This window comes from Marmota monax, unplaced genomic scaffold, assembly GCF_021218885.2.
Source record: "Marmota monax isolate L192 unplaced genomic scaffold, Marmota_monax_Labrador192_F-V1.1 WCK01_AAM20220418_F8-fsc00151, whole genome shotgun sequence".
In the NCBI taxonomy this organism is placed as follows: Eukaryota; Metazoa; Chordata; class Mammalia; order Rodentia; family Sciuridae; genus Marmota; species Marmota monax.
Window position 1 is genome coordinate 3,605,775 of NW_026694226.1, and position 20,655 is coordinate 3,626,429.

Consider the following 20,655-nt stretch of genomic DNA (forward strand, 5'->3'; position numbering starts at 1 on the left):
TATCAAATCAGAGACTCTGCGCCTGATAGAAGAAAAAGTTGGCTCCGATCTACATATTGTGGGGTCAGGCTCCAAATTCCTTAATAGGACGCCCATAGCCCAAGAGTTAAATACAAGAATAAACAAATGGGACTTACTTAAACTAAAAAGTTTTTTCTCAGCAAGAGAAACAATAAGAGAGGTAAATAGGGAACCTACATCCTAGATATCAAATTTCAAGAAGGAATTCCTTGCGTTTCATCTTGAAGGGTGAATAGCAGTTTGCCAGGACACGTTGAGTAAGATGTGTGTGGGGAATTTCTGGCAGAACAGAAAAGGCATGGAGAGACAAGAAGTCTGCCTAAGTGGGGAGTTTCATTGGAAATGAATTTAGAAGAGGAGGCAGAGGTGGGCTACAGCGGGATGCACTGTTTTCCACAGTTGAATCACTCAGCACAAGAGCAAGTCTTGAGGGCTTGAGGGCTTAAAGATCAGAGGGTTGGTGGGAGGGAAGACGGGGTTCCTACACTTCCTCTGTAGCTCCTGTTGTTGATGAAATGTTGGAGGGTTGTGGCTCCTCACAGAGAGCTGGAGCTTCTGAAAGTTCTTGTGTGGAGGACGTGGAGATGGTAATTGTCAGGTTTCTGTTCTCGCGACTAAAAGGCTCAGGGGTTATTCCAGTTGAACTAGGTTAACTGGGCTTCGCAAAATAACCACACAAGAGACACAAATACCTTTTTCTTTGGGGTCGCTGTGATGGCTTCTCTAACCTTAAGGGTCCGCAGGAAGAGAGAGAGAGAGCAAGCGTGCGCGCGCGCGCGCGCGCGCACGCGCGCACACACACACACACACAAGCTGACCCCTTTTATTGAGGAGAAGCTATTCAAATGAGGGAAGGGGTCAGGTTTCAGGGGGCTGAGTCTATCTTAACGATGTCCACTGTCAGCAGGTTGACTGACATCTGGGTAGGCCACACCCAAGGGCACAGTAAGAGAAGGGGACACACACAACTGTTATAGGGATCGAGTGGGGGGTGCCCATCAATCATACATAAACAAGATAATATCTATAAGCCAATTATCTTTTGCCTAATATAACCACACTGTGAGGAAACTATAAATGCTTGTAGCATTTATATGATGGCATATGATGTTTCTCTCACAATTATGAAGTAGCAAATTTCAGTTGCAATTTCAGTTGCAACTGAAGGCTATTCCAACAGGTAATGGTGTGTAAGAGGCTGATGGGCCAGGAAGGCATTATCTGGAATAGTCTGTCCTCTCACATTAGTCTTAAGCTGCTTTTTCATCAGGGAGGACACCCAGAGAAGTGGAGTGGTGGAAACCTCTGCCATGGCCCTGGGGAAGATATGGAGGAGGTGGCATCAGCCACCTTGAAGGCTGAAGAGTGCTTCACTTTCACAAGTCCTGTTTCTGGATTCCTGGTTGGCTTTGGTTTTGTATCTTGCCTCCCAGTGGATCTTCTGGAATCCTTGACCAGCTGTCTCCTAAAAAGTACCCAGAGGGCTGGGGATGTGGCTCAAGTGGTAGCGCGCTTGCCTGGCGTTTGTGCGGCCTGGGTTTGATCCTCAGCACCACATACAAATAAAGATGTTGTATCTGCCGAAAACTAAAAAATAAATATTAAAAAATTCTCTCTCTCTCTCAAAAAAAAAGTACCCAGAGCCTGAGATTCCAGTGTGTTTCTTGGAGATGGGGCATAGGATCTTCTGGCAAAAAGTTTTTCCTGAGGCTTAACCCCAGTTCTTGATGAACTCTACCACCTTCCCTGGTATCTTGGGAATGAGTGAGTCTTATGACCAGAACTCTCAGCTATTACTCCTGAAGGCTGAGAGTAGAACAAATGTACTGTGAGTAGACTCTGACACACATAGAAGAAAATGCAACGGAAGGCCAGGAAGATTCCACAGGCTCGGGTGGGCCACTTAATTGGGTGTCAGGTTCATAGACATCTGCCTCCATGACTGATGCAGACCTCTCGCTACTTCTATAGCCATGGCAATCACCTGAGCAACCTAGAGGATGCTAAGTGTTCTTTCTCAAAGTTGACAATCTTTTCCACTCTCCCTTGTCCTAATAACCCATGTTCTGACTGTTAATCTGGGGTATAGAACAGTAGGTAAGACATAGATTTATCTGTTTTAATTCCAGCATTTCCTGCCAGGAGGCCTTATTTCTTTGTGGTGCTGCACGGTTTCTGTTAGGCTGGGGTTTAGTCCAGCACTTGAAAGCTGGGGGCAGGAGCAGTCAGTGAATGAGTAGAAGTCCCCTAATCCCTTCAGGTTTAGGTGGCCTGCCTCTTCACCATGTGTCGTAGAGCCCCTGTCACCTCCTTGTTCCGAAGGGTGTAGATGATGGGGTTGAGCATGGGTGTGATGACTGTGTAGAAGAGGCTGAGGACACGGTCTGTGGTGACAGAGGAGCCTGCCTGGGGCCGGATGTAGGTGATGCTAGCTGTTCCAAAGAAGAGTGAGACCACGAGCAGGTGAGAGGAGCAGGTAGAGAAGACCTTGCGACGACTCTGGGGAGAAGTCATTGCCAGGATGGCACTCAGGATGCGGACATAAGAGGTGACAATCAGAGAAAAGGGGACCATAATGAAGACCACAGTGGCGGTCATCACAGAGATTTCGCTCTTGTGCTTCCCAGCACTTGCCAGCCTCAGTACCGGCAGGATGTCACAGAGGAAGTGTGGGACAGTTGGGTGGCTGGGGAAAGGCAGAGTGAAGATGAGGGAGGAATGAGTGGTGGCTGTGATGATGCCCATGACCCAGGAGGTGCCCACCATGGCCCTGCAGGCCTGCGGGCTCATGAGGGTGGAGTAGTGCAGGGGTCTGCAGATGGCTGCATATCGGTCATAGGCCATTGCCGTGAGCAGGCAGCACTCTGAGATGCCCAGGACAATGAAGACATACATCTGGGCTGCGCAAGCTTGGAAGGAAATGGCCTGAGGCTCTGGGGAGGCCAGATCAGCCAAGGTCCTGGGCACGATGTTGGTGGTGTAGAGGACCTCCACTGTGGAGAGGTGGCAGAGGAAGAAGTACATGGGGGAGTGCAGCGCGGGGCTCACCTGTGTGAGCAGGATGATCAGGGAGTTACCCAGCAAGGTGACCAGGTAGACCAGAAGTACCACACAGAACAGGGGGCCCTGCAGGGCCCTGAGGTCGGAGAACCCCAGAAGAAGGAATTCAGGCAGTGCAGTATGGTTTTCCTCAGTCATCGCTCCAGGCCAGAAGCTATGGTCCAGCCAGGAAAGAGAAGTTATTTAGAAACAACATTTCTGACATTCAGTAAAGCACTTTTCATACAGTCCCTCTCAAAATCAAGTGACAGTGTGTTCCCTGAACCATGGATCTCAGAGAAATATTGAGGAAGTGATGGGACTGGGACTTGAATCCAGGCCTCTTGATCACAAATTCTATGCACTTCCCACAATTTTGCATGCTCTGTTTTTTTTTTTCCTTTGAAGACTCACTCCCATTTGGAGAGACCCCGTATCTGTTTGTATTTTGGATCTTTTTCCAGAATGAGGGATGAAGTAGATGCTGTGCTCTCAGCACTTTTGTACCCTCCAGACTGAAACTACAGCCCAAAACAAAGCAGGTCACACCAGGGGCTGTCCTAAGCTGGTGTCTAATGGGCAGTCACCTGAGAGCTGAGGCTTTAGAATGTTGTGTGGTGATATGATTATTTGTGATCACACTGCCCAGTGGCGCCAAGCTTTGGGATTTTGGCACTTGCCCTGATTCCTTGGCTCTCCTCTTGAATAGGCCCCTGTGATCAGCTGTCCCAGCTGTCCCAGCACACCCTGTGCTCTTTAGAGTTCCTTCATTACCAGTGTTCCCTGCAGAGTTTCTACTCATTCTATTTAAATCTCACTCATTCTTCAGGCTGAAGCTCAAGTTCCACCTTCCAAGGCAGCTTTCAGTCATCTTCATGCTCAGAAATAATTGTCTATGGCATTTCAGGGTTGACCTCTAGGGTCATTTATGTCTACGTGACAATGCTTTGATCTTATCTCCAGTATTGAGAAAGGTGCTGTGCGGTGTCTGTGTGAACAGCTCAGTAATGGGGGAATTCACTACCTACTGAAGTGGCCTCTTCTAGCTTTGGCCTCTTCTGTTTGTTGGGAAAGTATTCATTATACTGGTCTTAATTAAATGTTTAGTAGTTCACAGAATTTCTAACCCCTCTTGTACCAGCCAGTCCTTAAAGTATTTGAAGAAGGTGTCTTTATCCATACTCTCTTGAGACATTGCTTGTGCCTTGGTTCCAGCACTTCCTCATGTAAAGTTTCTACTATAAGATCTTGCAGGACAAGATGGGGATGTGGGGAGGGGGTTTGTCTGTTTTAGCAGTTGCTAATGTTTCTACTATGCTAAGAGCTGAACATTCATTATATCACTGGATCTTCACAATCATACTGTGGCATAGAGACTTTTATTTTCTCCATTTTGCAGATGAGGAAATGGAAGCCCAGATAGTGTAAGTAACTTTCTCTAGGTCAAATATTTAGAAAGAGTTTGGGCTCAAATCTGGGTCTGTCTAACTTCAGGGACTTTTTTTTTTTTTTGTGATACTGGAGGTTGAACCCTGGATTGTGACCACTGAGCTGTACCCCCAGCTCCTTTTAATTTTGAGACAGAGTTTTGCTAAATTGCTGAGGCTGGCCTTGAACTTGTGATCTTCCTGCCTTAGCCTCCTGAGTGACTAGAATTATGGGCATGGGCTACTGCACCAGCAGGGCCTGTGCTCATACCTAAGTCATCCACTGTCTTGGAGGTTAGTTTTATTTTTTTAAATTTTTCTTGGAGGTTAGTTTAATCACCAGAATGACTAGCATTGTACTTAGAACATGCCAACTCTTCCCTAAACATTTATTAGGAGAATGAATGATTCCACTTATAAAGACAGGGGAACTGATGAACAGAAAGATTAAATGATTTGCCTAAAGTTAGACACTAAGACTGGAAACTGAACTTCTGAAGAAGACCTAAGTCTCAAGATTTACTGAGCTTGCATCACCCACATTCACCACATACACGGAGTTTGTTCATCCATCTTCGTATTTAGATAAGAGGATCTCAAGCTTTCTGCCCATTGCTCACGGACCTAACCTTTGCCCCACCCTCACCTGCCCTGTCATCATATATATATTTTTAACCTATTGCCATTTACTGTAGCTCCCACTTAGAGATTGCTGTGTGCTGGGAATTGTGCAGAATCTCAGCAGACTTTTCTAACAACACTAGTCGTAATTGTTTTTTGCCATTGCAGATAAGGAACTACAGCTCCGAGGGATTTTAACCACCATCTGTACGTGCTGTATGTCCAGTGAGAACCTTAGCCTCACCTTACACTTTTGAGGGATGAACTTGCATCTAGTTAGTTTGGCCAGGGTTATCTGATGGTCAACAATCCACCAGATGTCCACATCACTTAGATAACATGGATAAGATCCTGCTGTTTTCATATTTTTAAAATGTTGTTTTTCAATTAAAAATACTTGAGAAATATTTGGAATAAAGCCATCTATGATTCTATCCCTTAGTTAAATGATTTTTTTTCTTCTTTATTGCTCTCAGGTCTTTGCCCCACTGAAAACTCATTTTACATGCTTGTAGTAGATAATATTTTGTATTCAGAAAGATGTTGGCTATAAATATTGCCATGAGACCACAGAGTATTCTGAATGATCCTTTAAGAAAGAATTCTTGAAAAAAATCCACTGAATTCCCCCACTAACATTTAATAAACACTTTCTTATACTCCTGCAAGTTAAGCTGTTCCATTTTTTTTTGGTATCATACACAATGATGCAAGCAATATCTTTGTGCATACCTCCATCTGCTTCTGTTAACATATTCCCTTAGGATAAATTTCCAGGGGTGGAATTCTTGGCTAAGAGTATGAACATTTTTATGGGTCTTGCCATATTACACATGCATTTAGATTCCTCTAGCAGAGTGACATCTCTGTCTTCCTTTCCTGAGTAAAACTGAGACCCTTCTTGTTCCTGCCTGCCCTCACCAAGGCCTCTCCCTCTACACTCATCTCACTTTTGCTTCACTCTTAGTGCTCTGGTTAAATTTTGCTGAACAATGTCGCCGGTGAGTGTGGAGAGGCAAGTTTCTCCGGCATCCTCTGTTCTTCCCTCCCTGATCCTCAGATTCCCACTTTCCTTTTTCCACTCTGATGGTTCATTTCCCTTTTCAACTTCTCTAATCTCCACATGTCTTGACACAGTTGGAATAATCTTCATAGAGATACTGGCCTTGAAGCCATGGTTATTCTTTGTATAGCCTCTCACAGAGGAGCAGAGGACAGAAGGTAACTGCTCACTGGGTCACAGGCAGGGGATGAACTTTTAAAAAAATATTTTTAATTATGGTGGAAATGCATAGCATAAAATTTACCATCATAACAGTTTTCAAATGTTGAGTTCCATAGTGTTAAGTACATTTATTTTGTCATGCCAGATATCTCCAGAACTTTTTCATCTTGCAAAATTAAAAAAACAACTCCCCATTTTCACTTCCCAGTGATTCTCTTTAAAGCAACCCCTATGCTTCCAATAAGCCTCAGGTAGATGGATAAATTAGTCAGCTAATGGGTATGTGGATAGAGTGACAGATAACCTATAGTTAATTACAGAGGTGTGGCAGGCTGACTGGTTGCATGACTGGTCAGCCCTGTGATCCTGAATGCAGGAGGTGAGAATCTTAGAGGGCGAATGGAATAGAAAACAGATCTTTGAGGTTAGGCTTGGTATTTTGGGTGTAAGGGAGCAGGGATTCTTTTGAAAAAAATCTGGATTCTGGAGCTTCATGGTGTGGGAAATAACAGAAAAGGCAGTCTTCATGGAATCATGGAGGTCTGGGTCAGACATTTCACCTTTGTTCATTCAGATTTTTTTTTTTTGCATAAGTATTAATGGGAGCTGCACATGGTTGTTGTTGTGTGTGTGTTTGTGTGTGTATTGGAAACAGTGTGGGGGCAGCAATAGAGGATGCAGGCAGCTCTATCTGTGGGCTCTGAAATTGGGACTATTAACAGGAACCTGAGAGACATTGACCATTGACAGTATGGAGGGTGTTGTGACCACCTGAATACCTAACACAGGCAAACCCACAGACACCCCCCCGCCCCGCCACTAGCCACTGTCTCACCCTACACACTCCATCCTTTTTGACACACTGCTAATACATAAATCACACAATCACCACACTTGCCATACAGCACGCTCCTCCAGCCCCAGCATATCACCCACACATTAAGGATTTGCACAGTCTCTGTATATATGCTTGCCTTGCTCTTTATGTTCAGTTTTACCTGGCAGGAATAATTGTCCATCATTCCCTATCTCCTTTCCAGCCCTCCTCCCTGTCCAGCAAGGCTGGTGGCATCTGAATCACACCTTTGTAAATGAAATAGGAGAGATTTGGGAATCATCTTCTGGACTCTTTTCTTCTATTACCAAGGACAGGTACTGGCTCCCTACCTACAGAGAGGTTCTAAGGCCCTGAGTGGGCCCTGATGTAGCCACTGCTCTTACCTTACTGTCTCTGGCAGGATCTGTCCTTGTCAGGGGAAGGCCCAAGGCTGCACAGCACTGTGTGGGGACTGTGTCGGGTACCAGGAGGGAGGTGAGGCGATGGACATGGTCACCCAGCTAGGGAAAGAGCTGCTGGGCACAGGCAAGGTTCCGTTCTTCCCCTCCCTGGAAGTTTCAGCCTCTGTGGTGCCCACAGTTATTCTCTGGCTGGTGTAGTGCCTCTGACCTTGGGGACCTGGAAGGCCCTGACTCCTGGGGTTTCCCTGGGTAATCCTGAGCTGAGGGAATATCAGGGGCCAGATAATTCTTTCTGGGTCTCCAGTGCCAGCTGTGTTCTTCCTTCTCTCCTTAAGCTCATTCTTCATGGCTGGCCTGTGTCCTTCCTCCTTTTCTCATACCTTGTTTCCTCTCCTGGAGCGCCCTTGCCTCCCCACTCATGAAGGGCCTCCTTGGTCACAGAAAGCACGAGGCTTTCTCTCCCTCATGTGTAGACCCTCCCTAGGGAGTTCATTCCCACATATGGAATCTCAGCTTCCTGTAAAGTATAGATTCTGGAAGTTACTAACAGTGAAGTGTGATTTAGGCACATTGTTCCCCCTGCTTAGTTTGCTTTTTAGAAAGAGAATGTTCTAGTGAGGATATTGCCTGACTGGCTACCTAGGGGTTCTGCCTTTCTCTGCATCTCTCCTGTCACTGCACATGTACCTTTGAGGTCTTGGCACAGAGTTAAGCCTTCCGAAGGCTGTTACCTTGGGAAGGGTGAGGTGGATGACAGAGGATGCTGACGTTAGGGGGTAGAGCTGGGGTGTTACCCGGACCAGTCCAGTCTTTGCCTTAACCCCTACTGCCCTCTAGTTGATGCTTGCTGTCTCCACTTTTTATGTCGCATTTTTTTCCCTGTTTGTCCCCACTACTCCATAATCATCTCTTATCAAGACCACCCCAACCCCCTTGTTGCTAATTTAATTTTGGGGTGGGGCTGGGGATTTTTAAGTGTTTATTTTACTCATTCTTGCAGCAATATTTGACACATTTGATCTCTTATCTCTCCTGAAATACATTCTTTGCTTTCTGTGACTCTCCAACATACATCTTTGGCCTTGGCTGCTCCTTGTACATAAAATTGAGAATTCCCTGTTAGATGACTTAGAGGCATCTCAAACTTCCCATGTCCTAAATAATTCTTGCTCCTTTCCCAACCTTCCCCAGTACAGTAAGTGACCAGTTGCCACCAACTTGCACAGACTAAAAAAAATCTACTTTTCTATTTAACGGATTGCTTTTCTTAATGGCTGATATTCAATTTCTTAGTAAGTCCTAGTAGTTCTGCCTAAAAAAATTATAATACCAACAACCCTCTCTCATCATCTTGACTGCTAAAATCCTAGTCCAGCAACTTGTCTCTTACCTGGGCCTTTCCCAATCTTCCTCTTCTTGTATTAAAATCTTGTATTGGGCTGGGGATGTGGCTCAAGCGGTAGCGTGCTCGCCTGGCATGTGTGCGGCCCGGGTTCGATCCTCAGCACCACATACAAAACAAAGATGTTGTGTCCGCCGATAACTAAAAAATAAATATTAAAAAATTCTCTCTCTCTCAAAAAATCTTGTATTATACGTCTTCATGTGTAAATCAGGTGGTATTAGTCCCTTCCTTTTTTACTCTAATATCTCAGTAGCTTCTCATATAGGTAGAATGCAATGCAAACTCTTTCCACTGATTTAAAGGATCCTAATGATTTTTGCCCCTGTGTATTAAATATGTCATTTTATTTTTAAATTTGACATTTGGGGCCTTATTGACTGCCCCTCCCAGGGTTGCTCATTCACAGGTGTCGCTCATCACAGATGGCTTCTATTTACAACCAAACAACTCAGGAGTCCATCACCTCAACTGCCTTCTTTATTGGGCTCTGAAACTTTGGACTAATATTCCCTTGCCTTAGTCATACCAGGGTCAGGTTTCAAACTAGAGACAGCTCCTGTGCCCTAGAGCCTGCTGAAATTATTCAAACTAGCCAGTACTTCAGCTTGTTTAGTGGAATAGTAGAGACGAGAAAATACCTATTGAGTAGAACTTTGATGGTACAACTCAAGAATTTGCTTTGCTTAGAAGAATGGTGTGGATATTGATCTACGTTGATCCATGAAAAATGGCTAATGGTTTATTTTGTAGGAGGTTTAGGAGGTGCAAGGAACAAGGCAGGAAAATGGAGGATGAAGAATTTTGGGGTGGGGCTGGGGATGTGGCTCAGCGGTAGAGCTCTCGCCTCGCACGTGAGAGACCCCGGATTCGATCCTCAGCACCACATAAAAATATAAATGAGTGAAATAAAGGTATTGTGTCCAACTAAAAAATAAATGTTTAAAAAAGAATTTTGGGTTGGCATCGTCATTATCAACACTCCTGTAATACTCTTGGCCACATACTGTTCTATGCACTTTTCATTCATTAACTTATTTAATCCTCCCTAAACATTAAGGAGTAGTTTTTTCACTATTAATCTCAAGGAAAAAAGAGGCCAGCAGATGTTAAATGCTTGAATAAGATCATCCAGCTAATAAGTGGGAGAACTCGCATTTGATCTGACTTTAGAATCCCTGCTCTTAACTATCTTATTATGTTGAGGACGAAATTTAAAAAATGGGACAAGGCTGTAAGACTACTTGTGACCACGTGAGACTATGTGAATATTCACAAAAGGTCCCTCACAGCAGAGGATGCTGCAAATATGGATTAAGATGACCTGGCTGGTGGATATCAGTCTGCCTTCTCCCCCAGCCTTTTCAGGGCTTATTCAAGGGATCATAAACAAAAATGTCTATAGTAGAAGGAATGGAGGTTAGGCACAGGCTTACCAACAAGAACTTCCTTCACCAAGGTTGACCTGGCCACACCCCTGTTCAGTGTGTAACCTAAGTCTCCAAGGTTGCTCCCAATGACCCTCATCTTCTGATATTTATGCATTTGTGTAATCCCTTTTCTTTAAATGTAGGTTAAACTTGTGAAATGATGAGGTACCTAAGATTATGTTGCAAGAGTCTTACCTTTCTTTTTGTGTCCTCTCTGTCTCTTCCTCTTTGTCTTCGTCTTTCCCCCTTCCTTTTTAGTTTGACATAATACCATTTGTCTGATTTTGCTTATTTTGTTTGTTGTCTGTGCTTTTGGGGTCCTATCCGATAAATGCTTGACAGACTAATGCCATGGAACTTTCCCTATATGGTTTCTTCTAGGAGTTTTATAGTTTTGTGTCTTATGGTTAAGTCTTTGGTCAGTTTTGACATGGTTTGTGCACTCTGTGTGAAATAAGAGTCCCAGTTCATTCTTCTGCATGTGGGTATCCAGTTTTTCCATCACCATTTATTGTAGAGACTATCGTTTTTTTCATTGTGTGTTCTTAGCATCTTAATTGAAAATCGATTGATCTCTCTACTTTTGTTCTTTTTGCTCAAGATTTTCTTGGGTTTCTTTTGTGATTGCCTTTGCTATTTAAAGAATGACATTAGAATTTTGCTAGGGATTGCATTGAATTTGTAGATTATTTTGAGTAGTATGGACATTTTAACAACGTCTATAACAATTCCCCTCTAATAAACAAATGTGATACATTTCCATTTTATGCCTTCTTCAATTTCTTTTATTAACATTTTATAGCTTTCACTGTATAGGCTTTTCACCTTATTGGTAAAATTTATTTTAAATATATTTAAAAAATTTTTAATTTTTGGTACCATGGATTAAACTCAGGGGCACTTGCCCACTGAGCAACATCCTTAGCCTTATTTTATGTTTTATTTAGAGACAGAGTCTCACTGAATTGCTTAGCGCCTCACCATTGCTGAGGCTGGCTTTGAACTTGTGATCCTCCTGCCTCAGCCTCCCAAGCCACTGGGATTATGAGTGTATGCCACTAGGATCTGCTTTATTGTATTTTTATTGTTTTAGATTAAAAACATTTTTTTAGTTGTAGATGGACACAATACTTTTATTTATTTTTATGTGGTGCTGAGGATTGAACCCAGTACCTGACATATGCTAGGTAAGTGCTCTACCCCTGAGCCCCAGTACCAGCCCATGTATTTTTATTTTTTAGCTCTTGTATATGGGATAATTTTTTATTTCTCTCCTATATGATTTATTGCTAATATTTTCAATGTGACTGATTTTACATGTTGATTTTATATTCTGCAACTTTACTAAATTCATTTATCAGCGCTAATAGTTTTTTGGTAGGTATCTTTAGGGTTTTCTTTTTATAAGATCATGTCATTGGCAAACAATTTCACTGCTTTTTTCTTATTTGGTTCCCTTTCTTTCTTTTGTTTTTTAAAAACAATTTTTTATATTTATTTTTTAGTTGTAGTTGGACACAATACTTTTATTTTATTTATTTATATGTGGTGCTGAGGATCGAACCCAGGGCCTCACATGTGAGAGGCAAGCACTCTACTGCTGAGCCACAACCTCAGCCCCGCCTTTTATTTCATTTTTTAAAGAGAGATGCAAAAATCTTCAGCAAAATACTACTAAATTGAATTAAAAAAGCATGTTATCCTCTTTGACCAAGTGGGATTTATCCAAGGGATGCAATGATTGTTTAATAGATGTAAATCAATCAGTGTGATACATCGTAACAAAATGAAGGACAAAAAGTCAATGATCTTATCCATAAATGCAGAAAAAGCACTTGACAAAATTTAATATCCTTCGTTATAAACACTCTTGAAAAATAGGCATAGAAGGACTTTATTTCTACATATAAATTTATATTCAACAAATGTACAGCTAACATCATATTCAACCATCAAAAGTTGGAAGCTTTTCGTCTATAATTATGAACAAGACAAGGATGCTCACTCTCAGCACTTGTGTTCAACATAGTACTATAAATCCTAGACATAGCAATTAGGCAAGAAAAAGTAGTCTATTGTGGTATCAGTTGCAATGTCTTCTCTCATATTTCTAAATGTATTTGAGTTTTCCTTCTTCCTGTATTAATTTAGCTACAGGTCTGTCATTTTTGTTTCTTAAAACAAACTTTTAGTTTTGTTGATATTTTCTATTGTCTTTTTGCCTGTTTGACAAATTCCTTATTATTTCTATCTCTGCTGAATTTGTCCATCTGTTTATGCATGTTGTGCACTTTTACAGTGAGTACTCTAACATACTAATTATAGTACTTTTAGAGTTCTAATTTTTGGGTCACGTCTGTTTCTGTTGTTTGTTTAATTTCTGGGAAGTGATTTTTTTTCCTCTCTTCATTCTGTTTTTATTTTAATTTGTGATTGAAATCCAGATATCACACATAGAAGGAGAGAGAGACTGAGGTAAACAATACTTGTTCTTGGAATTGGGCATATCTCTTTTTAGGTCAGGGTATTAATGTGGGAGTTTGAGACAATCTATTCATTATTGTCACCTTCAGTGCACCATAGACCTCAAATTCTTTTAGTGCTAAGATGATGAGACATGAACCCACATTTTGCCTTTAGTAATTCATTGAAATTTTAGCTGATTTGTTTCTTTCTCCCTCCTTCCCTTTCTTTCTTCTTTTTTTTTCTTTTGGGTACCAGGGATTGAACTCAGAGGCACTTGGCCACTGAGCCACCTTCCCAGCCCTATAACAGTATTTTTTCTTTTAGAGACAGAGTCTCACTGAGTTGCTTAGCATCTTGCTTTTGCTAAGGCTGTCTTTGAACTTGTGATCCTCCTGCCTTAGCCTCCTGAGCTGCTGGGATTACAGGTGTGTGCCTGGCTTCTTTAAATTTTTTTTATTAGTGCATTATATTTATACATAATACTGGTGTTCGTTTTGACATAATTATATAAGCATGGAATATAATTCCTTCTAATTCAGTCCCCAGTACTTCCTCTTTTCCTTTCCTCTTCCATCCCCCTATTCCTTTGCCTCCACTCCATTGGTCTTTCTTCTTCTTCTTCTTCTTCTTCTTTTTTTTATCTATAGTTTTAAAAAATTTTAATTGGTTCTTTTTACCTGCATGTCTGCTGTATACATCTCTCTCTTACATGTTGCCTGGCCCAGATCAGACAGTTTGTTTCCTGTCCCTCTTTGGAGGGGCTTATCCCACTTTGGAACTCAGGTTACTGAATTGCATCCTCAGCTCTCTGATGACCTCAAGAAAAGATTTTGTGGCTTTCCCAGCTTTTCCTTGTTGAGAGCAAAGCTCTCTGTCACTTTCTGTTTCTCAACAGAACCAGAAGTCTTGACTCCTTTCCTGTCATAGCATCCAGAACAATTAGCATAAAGACTTTATAAAATGAGTGACACCACATTAAAAAGAGGAGAAAATTGAGGAAGAATTAAGTGATTTGCATCAGCTAGTTAGGAGAACTGAGATGGGCATCCAAGTCTGTGAATCTGGCTCCCAAGACATGACATTGATGAACCTCTTCCACCATTGATGAGGCCCTTAGTCCTCAGGGAGGACAGACCAATGCACATTGATAGTGACTATACCTTTTTGCTCCCTATTTTCACTATAACTTTTGTTTTAAACTATTTCCTCTAATAAATTGCTTATTATTACTATTATTTTTTATATCATATAGGGAGTATAAGTGTGAATTATTATTATCCCAAAGTTTCAAGTGAACAGACTAAAGTTCAGAGAGATTACTAATGTGCTAAATAACGAGAAACAGTAATTAGAATTTAAATTTATATGACTTTATCTGTTAAGAGTTTTTCGGTGACAAGAGAAACCTGATTCAAACTGGTTTAAACAGTAAGAAAGTACATTTCTCACTTAAGAGGAAGTCCAGGCTTTAAATTCTGTTGATCTTGTGGTTCTCTGGTGACATCAAGCTGTCAGTGTTGAGAGAGAGAATGGAGAACACTGTGTATGGCTGGACATGTGATTTCCTACTGTTGGCTATTTTAAATATTTCTACAACCAATAGCTTTATGTTTATAAATTTTGTGCCTGTTCAATTATTTCCATAAAATTATTTTTTAAAAATACCTTTATTTTATTTTATTTTTTTATGTGGTGCTGAGGACTGAACCCAGGGCCTTTCATGTGCTAGGCGAGCACTCTACCACTGAGCCACAACACCAACTTCATAAGATTAATTTTTTTAAAAAAATATATTTTTAGTTGTAGATGGACACAACACTTTTACTTTATTTATTTATCTTTTATGTGGTGCTGAGGATCAAACCCAGTGCCACACATGTGCTAGGCAAGCACTCTACCACTGAGCTACCCCAGCCCATAAGATAAATTTTTGAGACTGTTATAGATATCAAATATCTGAACATCTCTAACTCTCTTGGTGAATTTTGTCATAATGCTTTTGAACTGAATAAGCAAGAAGCAGAACTCTCTTTCCTAGGATTCTCTTTGCTCTTTCCCTTCTGCCAAACATTGTGTCCCTCCTCAGTCTCAATTCCTGATCCCCTGAGCCTAAGGATAAAAACTGGCCAGCCTCCCTGCTCCCAGGGTGACACTCCTGCCTCATTCACAGAGATATCAAAGGAAGGTGGGGCAATGGCTCCCCAGAGAGGGGTGTGTGTAAGGGTTGTCACAGGTCTTAAATCCGGCTTGACAAGTCCAAGAGAGAGAGGGACAGATAGATAAACTAATGGATTTAAGGATAGATAGGCACATACTTGGGTGGGTAATCAGCTACATGGAGCGGGGATGAATATGTGGAGGTGCAGAAGGTTGACTGGAAGACTGGAAGGCCAAGTGCCCACCAAGACAGGAGGCGGCACTCTTGGAGGATATGTGAAGTGGAAAGGGGCTCCTGAGGATAAGTTGCCCTCCTGAGGCAGAGAACCTCTGGCTTGGAAACTTATCAGGAGTTTGTTTGGATTTTGGAATAAGAAAAGGCAATCATTTCTTAAACTTGAGTCTGAGAAAGAATATCCCAGGGTTCCATTAGTCATAGACTTTGGGAGCCGAGCCTGAAGTGCGTAAGATGTGAGTAAGGTGTGTGGTCATGCAGTGGGTGTAGGAGTGATGTGTGTAGTTTAAATGTGATGGATCCGTGGGTATTTGCTGTATATTAGGTGGAGGGTGGTGTGGAAAGTGGGTATTTACAGGCTCCCCTTCAGATGGATATTTCCTCCAGTACAGCTTTCATCTGGGGGTGTCTGGAAATGTCTCTCGTCTCTCTTGGCTCCTGTTCCTTGGATCCAATGCCTTTATTTTTCTTAACTTACTCTTGTTTTGGATGTTAGAAGTTCCATTTGCTATTGGGTGGTGCATGGGAAATGTAATCTTTTGTATTTTGCTTATCTGAAAAGAATCTCCATTCTACCGTGTATTTGACTGAGAGTTGGCTGGTACTGTAGTCTAGATGGAATGAATGTCCAGAATTTCCAAGGAGTTGTTCCATTGTCTTCAAGCTTCCAATGGTGTTGTTGAGATGTCTGAATTCTTACACACACATCTCCTTCTTACGATCAATAACGTGTTTGTGAAAATGAGATATTCTGCATGCTAACTGGGAACCTATTTCTCATCAATTTAAATAGAAAAAAATTGGTAATACAGGTTCTCCCTAAGCCTCCAATCAACTGCTTAAGACATAATAAACATAGTAAAATGTTATCCATAAATAACAGACCATCATGTTAGGATCCAAAATGCTTAAAACATTTCCCTCAATTACCTATTAATATGGATGTGGATGAACAGTGGCTTCATATCTAATGACAGCCTTTCTTTTAACCAGTGACATGCCATGGGAACACTCTTTTTCTTGACAGCTATTTCAAAGCATCTCTTTGTGTATTTAGAAGATAATCCAAGACCTGTACCACACATTGTTTTTGTTAAAATGTCTGGAGTTTTTGAAATGTAAATATAAAGTTTTCTTATATAAACTCCAGGTGTGAATGGTGCACATTCAGAAATATTTCTAACATGTTACTTTAAACACCTTAAAGTTGTATTTTATCAGAGACCATTTTGTACCTTTTCAGCTTATAAACTGTTGAAAAATTCTCTTGGAGGCGGGGGCGGGGGGTGGGGTGGAGAGAAAGATTCTAATTTTGAGACTGCTGTATAAAAATAGATCTCAAGGTGTTCAGAGGAGGAGTTCTTAGAAATTACTTTCTATTTGGAAATATCCTTCTAAACATGAAATTTTAAGTACTTTAGTGAAGCAAAACTATTTATAATGGTGCAAAATCTTTTGAAACTTCTTTTTAAAATTTGAACATATAAACATTATGTAGCAGATAGATTGGATGTTTGGGACCAATCTGATGGCAAAAATATATGTAGATTTTACTGTTTCCAAGACCACCATGATTTCTAACTATTCTGAATAGGATGGCAGCAGCCTCAAGCCAAGTTTCTTTTGAAGGCCTGAAACTTTCCTCTATTACTAAACCAAAACCCATCATTTAGTGGCAAATGCTTGTTGACTTACAGCCTTTAAAATGACTGACTTCAATGTGTGATGGGGGTATCTGGAAATGTCTCTCGTCTCTCTTGGCTCCTGTTCCTTGGATCCAATGCCTTTATTTTTCTTAACTTACTCTTGTTTTGGTTGTTAGGAGTTCCATATGCTATTGGGTGGTGCATGGGAAATGTAATCTTTTGTATTTTGCCTATCTGAAAGAAAGGCCATTGCAGGGTGTGTCTGCTGCAAAGAGTACTTTCTGTTTTTATTTTGAAAGGACATTAAATCTGAGACAAAAAAATGCTACTGATTTGAACACTAATCATTTTATGTTTATGCCTTAAAAATTTTAAGCATAAATTATAAAAAGACAAGCTAGAGAAGGTGGTAGTGAATCCTTATTGAGCCATGACTCAAGTTCTGCTACTGCAGGGTTTTAACACCTTAACTGCTGTTTCAAGCCATTCAGTTCCATAGATCTAGAAACCTAAAATCTACAGATATTTTTGATCATCAGATTTGTCCCAAGAATCCAATATCTGGCCAGATCACATCCGTCTGTTCATTTTTTAACATAGAAGCTTCAAAAATTTTTTGGTGCCTTTACAAATAAAGTCTTATCTCTCAATAATGCATTTAAGTTTTGTGCTTCCAAGGAAATTTCCAAAGTAGAAAGGATGAGAAATCATCCTTTGGATGTATTAAAATCTATTTGTAAACAGCAGTTTTAGGATCACCGAGTCCCTCCTTCCTTTCCAGCTCCCTCTCTCCCTTCCTTTCTTCTCGATCCCTGCCTTTCTCTCCCTTTTCTGTTTTTCTTACCCTTTGTTTCCTCCCTTCCCTTCCCTCCCCTTTCCATTCCTTCCTCTTTTTCCTTCTCCCCAAGAAGGTGTTGGCTGTCTAGGATAAAAACGAAGATTACTTTACAGATATTTAAACAGAATTACAAGGTAGAGCAGCTCTGAGCTCCACTACCATCCTCCTCATCATAGGACACCTTCCCATCTATTATTACAGAGAGAAAGAGGAAATTGCAAATTACTGTTTCTCATGTTTGAGGTGTGATGTGGCAAGAGTAGATGTATAGAAAATTATGACATTTTTTGGTGCTGGAGATTAAACCTAGGACTCTACTAAGCCACATCCCCAGCCCCATGATTATTTTCTTTCCTTCTTTACTTCGTTGATCTTTTAATTTTTATTGAATATGCTTAAGGCTCCTATTTGACAACTGCTTCTAAAAATAGTTACTTAATCTGTGAGTACTCTTCTTGAGCATTTGACAGTATCTAAAATATAAAAGGAAAGGAGGTACTCAGGGACAAAATTAACCAAATTATATTCTGTGCATGGGCAAATATTTAACAATTAATCCAACTATTATGTATAATTATAATGTACCAATAAACATTTTAAAAATGAAAACTCTTCAGTGGCAGGAGGTATTTGCTTAGGTCATTTCTTGGACACTGTGATTCTCTTGCAGAAGTTCTTTTAAACATGCGGTGGAGCATTGCAAGAACAGAATACACCACTAGAGGGTGCTGAGTACCTATGTTATCCTATGTTATGGTCAATTACCTCCATACCTTGAGAATTTGGTTTCTATGTATCTGTGTTAAAAGTGTCCCAGGTCCTCAGCCCCAATCCTTCATTCAACATTTTCTATGGAAGGAACTTTCATATCATAATAATATTGAAGTGAAGGTGGAATGAATTTGCTAGCTACTGATGCAGTCTGCTAGTGCTTAAGATGAGGCTGTACATTGTTGGCATATAAGACATTTATTTACTTAAACCTGGATCATAAGTTGTGTGTCTTACTGGATTTGAGGGAAGGAAAGAAAAACATTCAATCAAGACTGATTCAGGCTCTGAAGGGAGCAGACCAGTCCATCCTCCTTACTGTTTTCTGTATTTTCTGAGAAACAGACTGGGCAGCTTTGGGCACCTTGTAAAGCATCACTTCCATCTGGGAACTGTATTCTCAGGGGGCAGAGTCCCTGGAGTAGGGTAGCCCATAGCTGCTCCTTATTGGCAACAAATGGCTCCTGAACTTTCTAAGAGGCTTTAAAATCTTATTTCACATAGGAAAATGCCCTGAAGTCCGGTTTCTTGGGACAAGACTTTCAGAATCTGCGAGGTCAATCTTCCTATCTGAGTCTCATTTCAGAGGTCACATGAGGAACGTATAGAATATTTCAGAAGAAAAGTAAAAATTTTCGTTTCAGGATGTTTCTGTTTAGAGCCTATTTGTTGGTGATTTCTTGTTGCCTATGACTATAGGCGAGAGGAGACCAGGTTCTCTTCCCTGGTTTGATGGAACCAACTTCTACTCATGTGGCAAAACATTCTCTGGCTATGGCTTCTTCATCTAGAATCCTTAGCAGGACACAGAAGTTACCCCATACCTATGTTTGCTTTTTGTTTTGTGTCCTTGTTATTTTTTGGTGAGTAATAAGCCATCCCAGTACTTAATGGCTTATACAATATTTACATGGTTCATGGTTCTGTGGGTTGGCAATTTGAATTGGGTTCATTTGGGTGGTCTTCTGTTGGTATTTGATAGGCTCACATCATCCCCAGTGACTACTGGTCAGCTGGGCAGTTCTGTATTGAGGTGTATGTGTGAGATTATCATCAGTTGTGGTGATGAGGACAAGTAGGCCACGTGTCTCCTATCATCCAATAGGTTAGTCCAGTCTTGTTCAGCTGGTAGTTGGAGAGCTTCAAGGGCACTAAACTTTTCATGTTTCTGCTTGCATTGTGTCTGCTAGTATCACACTGTCTGAAGTGAGGCATGTGGCCAATACCAGAGTCTTACTTCTAACAAATATAAAATGACAAATGTGATATGATGTCACATTTTTTTTTGTATTGGGGATTGAACCCAGTTATGGTTTGGATGTGAGGTATCCTTCAAAAGCTCATGTGTGAGACAATGCAAAAAGGTTTAGAGGAGAAATGATTGGGTTATGAGAGCCTTAACTCAGTCAGTGAATCAATCCCTGATGGGATTAACTGAGTGGTAACCTGAGGGCAGGTAGGGTGTGGCTGGAGGAGGTGGGGCACTGGGGGCGTGATTTTGGGGTATATATTTTGTATCTGGCAAGTGGAGTCTCTCTCTGCTTCCTGATCCCAATGTGAGCTTCTTCTTTCTGCCACATTTTTCTGCCATGATGTTCTGCCTTTCCACAAGCTCTGGGGAATGGAGCCAGCTGTCCAGGGACCAAGACCTCTGAAAAACAGTGAGTCCCCAGATAAATATTTCCTCCTCCAAAATTGTTCTCGTCAGATCTTTCAGTCACACCAGCAAATAAGCTGATGAAAACAAACCCAGAAACTCTATACCATTTTTTTGAGACAGGGTCTTACTGTCTTGCTTAGGTTCCCCCTAAGTTTCTGAGACTGACTTGAAACTCGAGATATTCCTGCCTCAGCCTCCTAAATCAATCACTGGGATTACAGGCATGTGCCAACCATAATGTTACTTTTAACATTAGGTTACAAAAAGACTTTTGTCTTGGGCATTGTTTTTATTTGTTTGCCCTGAGGAAAGCTAGCTGCCATGTTGTGAGCCTATGGAGTGGCCCATGAGGGCAACAGCCACCGAGGAACTCGAGCCTGCCAAAAACCACTGGAGTGAACTCAGAAGTGAATCCCATGTGAGTTATCAGATGAGACCATAGTGCTGGTTGATAGCTTGACTGCAAACTCCTGAGAGA

General features: G+C 41.3%; 1 protein-coding gene across 1 annotated transcript; it reads right to left on the bottom strand.

Annotated features, from left to right (window-relative positions):
- Nucleotides 1-2,283: 2,283 nt before the first annotated feature.
- On the bottom strand, nt 2,284-3,219 carry LOC124108202 (olfactory receptor 10P1). Its single transcript, XM_046466602.1, has one exon. The coding sequence runs from the start codon at nt 3,217-3,219 to the stop codon at nt 2,284-2,286; it is 936 nt and encodes a 311-aa protein (XP_046322558.1).
- Between the last annotated feature and the right edge of the window lie 17,436 nt (nt 3,220-20,655).